Here is a 12767-nt window from a genome sequence, read left to right as displayed (position 1 = left end):
CAGTTTGGGAAATAAGTATGCTCTGAACCGTTGAGAACTTATCACACATCTACCATAGAAATTCTTTTTGGTCTAGCTTTATTTCTAGATCTCGATTGTTATATAGAGCACCCTTCCTTTCCTCTCGATTTTGTGTCATATACAATAATTACTTCACATACTAATTAGTATGCACCTGCGCTAGAAACCGCCTGTGACATACAAGTATATTTGCATGTGTAAAGTATAAAGAGGATGAAGAAATGTATAGAATTTCACGCATGTGAGGAAAGTTCTCTGAGCGCCATTCACTTGGGAGTGGCCAGAAACGATTATTTTACATATGGCTCAAGCAGCTCACGACTTGCGGTCTTTGACCAAGTATCCTCTGGGTAGCCTTAGAACATCGTTTGAAGGAGAGCTAAAGTGAGAAAAGCGAAATATCCCTCCGCAGGGTTGTGGGAGAAGTCGGCTATAATCGCGTAAGCGGTGTCTAGGCCAATAAAGGAGAAGCAAGTATAAAGAGTTGTTGAAGGAATTTACTTGTCCTTTTTAAACAATGGCTGAATTGGAGGTATTTACAGTGAATACAACAATATGTACAATGAATAAAATGAGCGAATGTATATGACTGTCTGAGTAAGAACTGTATTTTCAAATTAAATAAAATGCACACTTATTCAAGCACATATTGGATAAATATTAATTTACCTAACGGAACGTTTTTTGATTGTAGTCCGGCGAGCCAGTGATGCCAAACTATTGTGTTCGGCATCACCGTTCAGGTGATGATGATTTGTGTTTGCTAATAAGTGCGTTTGTGAGTTGGCACCACCGTCGCCGTTCGCTTCGTAGCTAATTGAACCCTGGCGCGATCCGCCCTTATCGAGTGCGGCCATATCGAGCAGGCAGTTGAAGAACGATTGCTTCTATTTTGTGTACATTTTTTGAACAGTTTTGCGAATTGTCATCAAAATAGTTCATAAATACGTTGCCACCAATATTCATTTTGTATATTCAATCATTTTTATGTTTAGTTATCCGAACAATACAACGATATTCATGTGTAATTATTTTGTGATTTGTGATTTAAGGACGAAAAGTTCCGGGATGGTTCCGAAGCATAAATGAATGTTTTGTTGTGTTTTTGGTACAGTGCGGTGCGGTGTGGCATTCCATGCGATTTGGACAGCATTTTAGGTTGAGTTGTTGTTTGGTTGATTTACAAGTATTTTCGCATTTTATACATATTTTACAATTTGAATTTTTATGATGCGTAATACGAGTATACAAAGAGATTTTTGCGTGGTGACGTGTGTGGGTGAATTCGTTAAATTGGTGAAGTAGCAATAAGAAAAGTATTTGAATTTTTTTTGTTTTCATGATTAAAGGCATCAAAAAAGTAAATAAGATGAAAAATCGTTAGGTTGCATTCAAAACAATAGTTTAAAAGTATATGTTTTTTATGTAAATATATAAATGCTTAGGCCTAAAAAGATAAAATGAGTGTCGGACGTGAAAGTATCATCTGACTAGTTTTATGTGCTTTACACATAAATCATGGAACACAACTTTCTTTCAACTATTGCAAGCAATTAATTCTTTTATTTTAATTTTTATTTACAAAAACTGTTTTAGTTTTGTGTAAAAGAATTTTATTAATGCATATGTACTAATTACATAATGCTGGTTTATCGTTACGGCTTTATGATTATATTTTTAAGTTTGATTATTTTTTAAAGAAAAAAACATGCTGATAGCACTAGAAAACTGTTCATGTAAGTATAAATTGGACTAAACTAGTTTCAAGTGTTTTCAGACAAACAGTGTGAGTTACCAATAAGAAGAATAAAGTTTCAGAAAACTAGAAAGTGCATGCTAAAATAAAGTATTAAAGTATAAATATTTTTTACATGCAACCATAAGTAAATTAAAGTTAAAAATAATAATAAAAGTAATCGAAAACTATTTGAATTGAAACTAATTATAAATATAGGACATCTTTGCTGGATTCCTTACATTGCTGAAAGCCCCAATCGTTTGCCAAATTGTTTTTACTTTGCTATAAGCATTTATAAATATTTTTCAATCTAGCCTTTTTATTGTTTATATGTGTATGTAATCAACTAATTAGCGAACCTGTGTATTAGTTATTGTATTCGAATACATACATAGTACGATTATAAGTAGAGATGATAGTATACTAGGAATAATTCGAAAAATATGTAGACCATAGCAATATCTAAAGAAAATTATTTACTAATGAACTTAATTTTAAATTCACAACTATAACTGTTTGACGTAATTTATGACTACTGGAAAAATAAACAGTAGATACTTAATATAAATGCAACAAAATGAAGTACTTTTTTATAAAAAAAATTTCAACATTTAGTAATAAAGGTTTTGGAATTCTTCGTAGAATCGAACAAACTTATTATAAAAAAATTGAAAATATACATAAACGTTAGGAATACATTTGATGTATCTTAACCAACTATATTCCTCATTAGGGAGGTATTTTTTAATCTGCATATAGTGCGCAAACTACAGAACGGTTTCGCGGTCTGATATCTTTTTTAAACGATTCAATTTATTTATAATTGTTCAATTCACAACCTGTCGTAAGGCATCGTAAAATCGTAAAATTTTAAATTTTTACACTTGCTTTTTTATAATTTTACGATGCTTTACGACAGGTTATGAATTAATCAAATGGTTTTCAGTTTTCGTTGAGCATGAAGCACTTATAAGACTACAACTAATTCACAAAAAACTAACGGACGCAATGGGGTATGCTTACTTGACTAAGAGGTTATGTTGGTTTTGAAAAACAACGTTTGTTTATATTTTTTAAATACTGATATGTATGGAATATTTTCCCAAAGTTTCAAAGCAATCGCAATAAAATTGTAAGGGATATAATCCGTCAGGCTATACCACTCGCCTACTTCAATATTTGATCGTGTTTTCCTTGAAACAACATTTTCAAAGTTGATGGTAACGATTTCTCAGAAACTAGTTAAGGGTTCTTATTGAAAATTTTCACAGTTCTTCTAAATCGGACGACCTCGTGATTGGGCGTAAGAGTTTTCTATTACAACTATGCTTTTAAGGCAATTTTTAATAATTGCTAGGCATAAAATTATGCTGTATTGTTTGCAATTTTGCAAAATTCATTTTTTTTAAATCCTTCAATTAATTACGTCCTGTGCTCATCCACAACCGATGAATTTTGGTCTTTTGATTTTAGATGAGTTCTTCGATTGTTATGCTAACCATCGCTATGATAAATTTGTGGGCGTAGCCTCTGAAAACCAGCTGCCAATGACTGAATTTTCAAAAAAAAAAAAATATTACGACAAATTCACAAAATAGTATTCAAAAATAATTCATTAATTATAAGAAAAAAATTTGTGAAAATGCGAAAAACCCACATAACCCCTTAAAAGAAACAAGTAAAGTTGCGATATTAGTCGGCGAAAGTATTTGTGTTTGTTGAGCTGTTTTAGCGTCGAAGTAATCGATAAATACTTTGCATGTGTCCAATGTAAATTTTGGAAGAGATCTAAATCTGTATAAGTCTGAAGAGATTTATATCAGCTGCTATTGAAACTTCGTGGATCTCGGTGCTTTTGGTATAAGTACAATTTCGGAGTGAGGGAATATCAACTGAACAAAATTGCTTGCTGTGGGTCGAAATAATTTTCATTTTTTGCTAAACATTACGCAACAAACGATCGTTCCCCAATTCACATCGCAATAGATTGTTTGATTAGATTTGAAGATTTTCAGTGATTAATTTTTATTTAAAGGGGTCAGATATGCAAATTGTTGTAAGCTTAAAATACACTTTTAGCTTTTGGTAAAACTTTAACTTTTTTACCGCCAATTGTCAAAAAATTGATGTAAAGCTAAAAACGTACTAATTTCACCAGCAAGTCATTTATAGCTGAAATATCACAATTAAACTCTTGTATGATATTTTTTTTATTTGTGAAGGGTATTACAGCTGGGATGTAAACGAAGTTCAGCATGCTTCTTGTTTTCATTCTCTTTACATAGGACTAAATGGACGAAATGATCTATTAACATATTTGGAAAAATTAGCCATTTGGTTCCTTTCAGTCATTTGGAAATGTTTTTTGTTTAAAAGATGTACGAGGTACAATATACATATAAATTCACAGTAGAACAAGAAAAAAGTATGAACCTCCAGAGCAATCGGAAATCGCAAAACTTCGTTCAGGTAACGAAATGGTTGCAAAATTGTATTACTCAATACTAATAACTCAGGGCTTGAAAATTTAATTCAATGAAATCGGCTGGGCCTTCTTGATAACATTTTTGTTAATGCCTGTCGAAAAGCCGTAGTGTGTCTGAGGAGACTGCATTGATCATTTTAGACCAAAAAGCTTACTTTCGTAACATATTTTAACGGCTTTGGTCTTGACTTAAGTAAAAATTTTCGCAAGGTGGCTAAATAGTTACTTCGTATCCAAATTTAGGTGTATAAAGAGTCATTATCATATAAAAATTATATTGTAAAGGAAATATTTAGTATAATGTAGGTATCGTATATACAAATATTAAAAAATATTTTAAATTTTTTCTTTTTCCAAAAAAAAAATCAAAAAATTTGATGGAGTTGATTTAAATATTTAGCATTTAACAGTGACTAAAAGTATAATCCATTAAAAGTTTGTAAGAAATTCTAAGTATTGTGTTTATAATCGTGGTATCTAATTACAATTGATGTGCATTTAAATGTGCTTTAATAATTTTTTCATTTCAAACGCAAAATATCTGTTTATATATAGTAGATACTTGTTGTTTTTCATTTGGCCGATTCAGTAAAAAATAGTAAGCCACAACTTGTGCGGTGTTCAAAATACAAAACTTTGGATTGTTCTGATTCCAGAACTTGGTAATATTTTGCGTTGAAACACACTTTCCGAGCTAGGTATACATCCAAAAATACAGTTAATTATGAAGGGTACAAAATGAAGAAAGGTATGTACATGGCTTAACGAAATGAATGCTTCCTTGAATATTTGTGTATTTACTATACGAGTGTGTGTATTATGGCCCGAGCACAGTCGCCACAAGTACGCAAGCAAAATGCAGGTGGAAGTTTTCTTGGTAAAAAGGACACCATTCAATATGTTGTTGTTGGCATTCTTAGTTTAAAAATATAAAAGAAATTCTGTAAGAAGCAGTTCAAAGTAAGCAGCGTAGCAGAATCTATTCGAAGATATTTATATGCATATTTATAGATATTTTGATATTTTATATTAAAGAGAACACTTTAGATTTAAAATGTAAGAAGGGGCAATAATTTATATGTACTATATGTATATATTTTCAAAAGACATCGATTTTTGAGGTTGCTGGCATATATACGTATAAGTTTAGTAAGGTAAGTATGTAAGTGTTTATTAAGCATATGAATAATTAGCAAAACGTTTAGAGAAGGTATATTTCCAGTATGGCTATTTAGTATATATGCGGGAGTTATTCATATTGGGAATACATATGTATATACACAAGAGTCTAAAAAATGCATAGTTCTATGTAAAGTCAGTGGTGAAAAGCATAGGCACTTGAAAAAACCATTGGGCTATGTATGTACCGGCTGATCGTCGGCTGTTGGACTTGGTAAGCGTTCTTCGTCATCAGTGTGGCGCTTTTTCCGCTGAATATTTGAAACGTTGTGCCGAAATTTTATATATTTTTTTTTAATTCGATGAATATTATGCACAAATTTTTCATACAGGAAGGAGTATTTGGGTGCGTCATATATTTAATGCGATTTCGTTTGATTTCGCGATGTAAGTTTTTTGCGATAAAAGAACACACAAAACACAATTGCAATATTAATTCAATGGTTAACTTTAAATTCTAATTTATACTGTATTAACATAGAACAAAATAAAAAAAACAACAAGAAAGATAAATATTTACAGATAACTTTACCTACATATTCAGTTATAACACAAAATAATTGTAATTTTCTTAAATTAGTCAACTTAACTATTTTTTAACGAAATGTTCCCATATAAGTTACTAGAAATCAACATAGTCGTATATTATATATAGAGTACTTCTTCAAATGGTAGTTTTTACTTTACTTGTAACACTGTGCATTTTAAAAGATATTTCAGTAAATTACTTTGCTATGGTCATTAAGTACAGAATTAACATATATCATACCGAATAATGATAACGAAACCTACAGAATTGGGTTATCTGCAGAAGTGTGTTAAAAGAACAACCAACCTTACTATTTATAACGGAAACATTTCAAAATTCTTAACGGTTTAACGCAAAAACATATAATATTATATATAATATAACATTGTTGGGCGTTGGAATTATAAACTCTGAACTAAAAATGCATATTTCTTGATGTATTTGTATATGTTATTATATACCTCCTTCCAATTCTGCATTTTTAAAATGTGTTTACACATTTTACATACAAGTGAGTGAAAAGAAATGGTTTGCATTATACAATTATCGAAAATATATATATTTTTAATTTTTTTATATTTTTTATATTTTTGCTTTGATATAATTCGTTTTAATTGCCTTGATTATTGATATACTAAATTTAAAATAGTGCATTTATTTTGTTCAATATATATTCACTACCTAAGATATATACATTGGGTGGCAAACGTCAACTGGTGACTTCAGAAAATCAAACTAAGTCAAATACTTAAGTATGTACATATCAAATTGTTGTTGGATAACGTGAAGCGCTTTTCGAATGTCAAAGATCGCTGCTTTATTGTTTTTATTTTATATTTGTAATACAATATGATATTTGTAATACAAGTATGATTCAGTTTAAATTAAATCTATTTTTTCAAAACATTAATCAATTGCTGCGAGACGCATTCGCCGACAAAACAAGAAAAAACGTTAACTTCGGTTGAACCGAAGCTAAATACCCTTAACAGGTGCATTTCTGTTAGTAACGATATGTTCAGTTTGTATGGCAGCTATATGCTATAGTTAACCGATCTGATCAATTTCTTCGGAGATTACATTGTTGTCTTTGAAAATAACATATACCAAATTTCGTGAATATATCTTGTCAAATGTGAAAGTTTTCCATACAAGCATTTGATTCCGATCGTTCAGTTTGTATGGCAGCTATATGTTATAGAGGTCCGATATCGGCCGTTCCGACAAATGAGCAGCTTCTTGAAGAGAAAATGAAGTTTGCAAAATTTCAAAACGATATCTTAAAAACTGAGGGACTGGTTCTTATATATACAGACAGACGGACAGACGTACAGACAGACGGACATGGCTAAATCGACTCAGCTCGACATACTGATGATTTATATATATACTTTATAGGGTCTCCGACGATTCCTTCTGGGTGTTATAAACTTCGTGACAAACTTAATATACCCTGTCCAGGGTATAAAAAGAGAGAGGCCAAAATGCGTGAGTACGAAGAGCTTGGCAAACTGGCCGACAGGGATAATGTTTAAAAATTCTACGAAAAGATGCGGCGACTAACAGAAGGTTTCAAAACAGCGGCATACTATTGTCAAACCCCCAGAGGTGATCCGGTGATTGATGCCCAGAGCATACTGAAATTATGGAGGCAAAACTTCTCCAGCCTGCTGAGTGACAGTGAAAGCATAACACCAGGAGATGGTGAACTAGATTCCCCAATCGATGACGATGGAAGAGACTTGAAATTGATTTTCACAACCATGTCCAGAAAAGAAAAAAGATGTAATATTTGTAAAAAGCACTTGTCAAACTTGACAAATTAGCAAGTCTGCGGTTATTTCCTCCTTCTATTTACAAAGCTTCCGTATAATGTAAATGCTCTCTTGATGATAATCTTCAGCGTTTGCTATAAATTCATGAACAAAGAACTTGCAGCAATCGATTTATAAATAGTTATATAATTTCTAATAATACACGTACGTATGTATATTTATATATTGGCGGCAAACGATCAATTGATATTCAAAAAGCACACATCTCCAACTTATTTGAGTTGAGCAATAGATAGTTTGTGTTCCTAAAGAAAATAAACGCAATTCTAGAGAATAATCGAACCAATAATTTCAGAAATAAATTACAAATCCAAAATAAAAATAAAACATTTGTTTTTAATTAATTTTGGGTAAATTTTTAGTTTTTGTTCGTGATTTCTTTTGCGAATCTAAATATTTACAGTCGCTTAAAGCTAAACGGCCCTGAACATATTCCTACTTACATATGTTAAGCGAAATTTGTATGTTTTAATATATGCCCCCGTGTCCCAACTACTATTATATACATACGTATATATATAATATAATAGACATGTGAATTTCGATTGCAACCGATTTTATAAAAAATATACATATCTTGTTAAAATTGAAATTTTGATTGCAACAACTTACCGGCATGCCAGAATCGATTTGTCCGAACCGCGTCGTACGCCACGACTCCAATATCAATTGACCGGCGTACACTTTGCCAACTGACAACTTTCCTTTATTCAGTTGGTCTATGGGTGGTACAAGCAAATCTAACATTTTCTTCGCTTGCAAAGGCCAAATATTCGTTATGGTTTCCCTAAGTTCCATATCCGCTTGATCCATTTCCTCCGCTGTAGGTACAATAAATGATTTAATAAACTTATTAGAACACATTTCTTTAGAAAATTATCCCTCAATTTTATTTAAAATACAAGGCTTTAACTGACAGAATACAAGGTGGCGTAAAGTCAGTTTGGCTATAAGAACTTTCGAATAGTTTTCAATAAATTTAAATAGAGTTAATATATAATCGGTACCATATCATCGTGTATTGCGTACATACAAATTATATTAATGATCGATAACTCGACTTTGGGTACCACGATCAGCATAGTACAACTTGTATTCTCTCATTTGTGGAGAAGACTCACCAGATCGCATCTTAATGCTCAAATTTTCGCGTATCAACGCAAAAAGCGTCGTTGTAAATTGTACTCTCATTTCGTCATCTAACGGCATATTCATACGTATTAGTTTCTTATAGGCGAGGCGATTGGGACATTTGTTACCGAACCCCAACGGAGGATCCATATTTTTTAACATATCATACATTTCCGTATGATGTATTCTACCACTACGATTTCGTTTTCAATTTGTTATTTTTGTTTCAATTCACGTGATTTTTCAATTCAGTTTCAGTTTGAATGGATCGGTTGGATGTGTTTTGAATTCGTAAAAAGCATATAAGTAAGAAAAGTAATTAATTTCTTTGGAATTATCAATTTCGTTGTATTTTCAACACGAAAGTACGAAAGATTTACAAAATACTTGAAAACAGAAAGGTACATCATATATACTATACATTTGATGCTTACGACTACTTAGCGTTTAAAAGCATAACAAGAGATATAAACAGCGAAATGTATTGAATAAGAATAAATATTTATACAAACAGAAAATATAAAAATTATGTCAACTGCGAGATAATTGCAAATAAGCTTATGGCAATAAGATTTCTTTGGCTTTGTGATCATCAGCGCTAAAAAGCTCCACAAGAGATGTGTACACATATGTAAACATGTAAACAGAAGGTGAAAGCTTCGTCGAAAGCCGTTAAGCCTCAGTAAAAAAGGGATTAGCACGCTTATGCCAGATATATCTTATGTTTTAGCAACTGAGAGTAATAAGCGAAATTCAATTTTATTTATAAAAAATACTTTTTAAAAATACACAGACTTAGCCGTAAGTCTACACGCAAAGTAGCAAGCTTTTTAGAAATATTCATTATAATTATAAAATATACTATGATTACTTAATTCTTGTTTAGTTATTTTATGCATGTTTAGTGAAGGGTGATACTTCAAAATCTCCTGCTTGAAGTACATATATATTTCTTTGCCCACAGCGACACATAACAGTAAAATCATTTGTATCTGCACTTATTTTTCAATATGAAACAAATACGAACAAGTAATAATCATTTAATATAAAATAGGGACTTGCATGAGCTCTGCAATATGCATGACTATTAAAAAACAAACGGAAAGTAATCTTGGGAGATGAAATGAATATCTGTGAACATTACTCAAAATGTTATTAAATATATATGTATATATAATAATGATTTAAACGAAACCACAAATGAGTTCATAACTAATAATTACTGAACTTCAAAACTCCAATTATTATCCTTTAAAAGCATTAAAGCGAAACGGGAGAAAACATATATTTCGAGTTAACAGAAGATTCCGCTGATCTATTGGGAAACTTTGTTAGACAAATCAATACATTACAAATAATTTGGATGTTCCGCTTAATTTCCTTATGGATTTATCCTATGATGCTCTTTAAGCACAGCATCAACTCGTAACTAACAACAAAACAAAGAACATTTCTTATGGGGCAATATTTTATCATAGACGTTATAGGGTAATGTAGATCTTATGGGGTAATAAATTTATTCATAATGGCTGTGACTTGCAATAAATTAGGGTTTTAAAAACTGGTAAAAGCGGTATAGGAACTGAAACTTTATATTACAGCGTCCACTTTAATAGCTATAAGCGCACAGAGGAAATTTAGCCCACTTGGAAAGTAATAAATATAACATTCGGAACTTTTCTATTGCCTTTTCCAGGTGGAAAAGCTTAAACGGCAGTGTTCCCGAATTCTTCGAAAACCACTTTTTACCAATAATCTTACAGTAACCGAAGTAGCCCAACGATTTCCACCCATATGGCAGCTGAACTAAAAAATTTAAGCCATCTCATGTGTGAAACTGAAATGTTTGTTACTTATTTAAAAACAACAGGGGCGGTGAAATACTCACATTAAAAAGTCGAAATAAGTGATGAACAATAAGAAAATGACAATGAGAATTGGTACAAAATTCAAAACTACGAAACATAACGAAAGTGATGAAACACAGTAGTATCGTAAAATAAACGTACAAATATATACTCTTTCAACAAATGTATGCTTGTTTAATCAATACTATTTTTGTTGTTTGGTGTTATGAACAAAAGTTGTTAACTGTACACAAAGTGAGTAAATGAAATAAAGGTAAATACACATAGATATATTAAATTGATAATTACGTCGCATTTGGATCATATTCAGCCCATATACGAACGAACTCGTCCAAATGATGGGCACCCAATATACTGGAGTCTCTTGTAAGATAATCAAAATTATCCATAATAACGGCAACGAATAAATTCAACATGAGGAATGAGCAAAAGAATATAAATGATACAAAATATGCATATGCCAGCGTTGACCCGCATGTTTCGTTGCCTTTGTCGGCCTCTTCATCGCATGGCCTCCCCTTAAGGCACGCCAGCATAATGTTCGGCCACGCCTCGCCAGTTGCACATCTATAAAGATTATTCCAAAAATATTAGCACTCTGCACTATAATATAGAAATCGTCTAGCAATCTACATACTTATAGTATGCTACAATACATTCTGGTTGTTTATACGACTAGAAAGATATATATATACATATATATATTTGTATATGTAAGTATGTATTGCGAGTAATATTCTAACTATGTATATGTATAAAACAACCATAACTTTTATAAAATATATACATACAAAATGTTGTTTATTAATTGGATTTTTGCTACGCAATCGGTGTGTATGTGTGTATTCAATTTTTCTAATATTTAAAAAGCTGCTAACTAAGTTTAAGCCTATATTTGGCAACTCGTGTTGCAGAGCAAACAATTAAGCTACTGAAATTTATTGCACCAATGAAAAAAATTCTAATTTTCAATAATATCTACATACATAATTTAAAGATGAACATTTTTGATTTTAGTAGAGTCTCGACATTTCTACAAATTTTGTGGCTTCTGTGAAATAGCCTCAATATTCAATTTAAACTAAGCGCGAAACTAATTATTCTTCTGGTTGTGAGAAGTTGCCGAATTCAGCAACTAAAGGTAGTTAAAATTTGGCTTAACCAGAGGTGGCTGTGTTAGCATAGACTGTATCAAGACAGGTTACTGGCTCTAAGCAAGGTACATCCTGCCGCCAGAATAGGCGTTTTGACTGGAGAGTGCCCAATAAGCTCATATGCGATGAGGTTTCATATCTTGCCGGGCGAAAATCACCAAAGCTTTATGGAAAAAGAGGGACACTTTCTTTTCAACTGTTCAGCTGTTACTAGACTAATGTTAAAACATCTCGGTAGGCTCACTTTCGGAAAAATTGATTGGTGGGATTGATATTAGTCGCCTTAACAAATTTGGTATAGGCCCAAAACGTTTCCTCTAGTTTTGCATATCACAAAGTACCAGCTTTCACAGTTGCCCAAGTGGGTGCTAATATTACTTTTGGAGCGGGGATCAGCTAACCTAACCTAAAGGAATTTTAAAACTCGTTGGTCAGCCATTGGAGGACTGCCGAAAATATTGAAGTATTTATTTACAGCACTAGCAAAACTAGCATTGAACAAATGGTCTAGAATCGCTACAAGCTCAAGTAGGAAACGATTGGCATACGTGTGCTGTGAAATATGTAAATTCCGCGAGGCAAAGATACCACATTTTCCTACGTTTGGTTGAAGTCCTTTCACGTTTTGGGGTACACTCATTAATAATCTCAAAAGTTCCTTAGGAGCGGCAACTTACTCTTTGCTTATTTGTTAATCAAAATGTTCTAAAAAAATTTGCTAACAGTAAGTAATCGCTCTATTAGTCAAGCTACTTTATCTTCTGACTGTGATTTCTCTGATATATGTGATATGGTGTACATATGTATATGTTTAATCTTACTATTTA

At 31.9% G+C, this 12767-nt stretch overlaps 1 protein-coding gene across 8 annotated transcripts in view; it reads right to left on the bottom strand.

Annotated features, from left to right (window-relative positions):
- The window catches only part of LOC120776200 (voltage-dependent calcium channel type A subunit alpha-1), a 119605-nt gene that overhangs the window by 17431 nt on the left and 89407 nt on the right, over positions 1-12767 (bottom strand). For 4 of the 8 annotated variants that reach the window (XM_040106832.1, XM_040106833.1, XM_040106829.1 and 1 more), the window contains 3 exons: positions 11075-11353; positions 8909-9111; positions 8400-8608 (listed from right to left, as the gene is read on the bottom strand). In XM_040106832.1, coding sequence (XP_039962766.1) covers positions 8400-8608; positions 8909-9111; positions 11075-11353 — 691 coding nt within the window. Of the gene's footprint in view, positions 1-690; positions 909-5611; positions 5675-8399; positions 8609-8908; positions 9112-11074; positions 11354-12767 lie in introns of all 8 variants that reach the window. The other 4 variants (XM_040106826.1, XM_040106828.1, XM_040106827.1 and 1 more) reach the window with 2 other exon arrangements.

This window comes from Bactrocera tryoni, chromosome 4 (genome assembly GCF_016617805.1).
Source record: "Bactrocera tryoni isolate S06 chromosome 4, CSIRO_BtryS06_freeze2, whole genome shotgun sequence".
NCBI lineage: Eukaryota > Metazoa > Arthropoda > Insecta > Diptera > Tephritidae > Bactrocera > Bactrocera tryoni.
The sequence above is the reverse complement of the archived record's forward strand: the minus strand, read 5'-3'. Positions and strand labels throughout refer to the sequence as shown.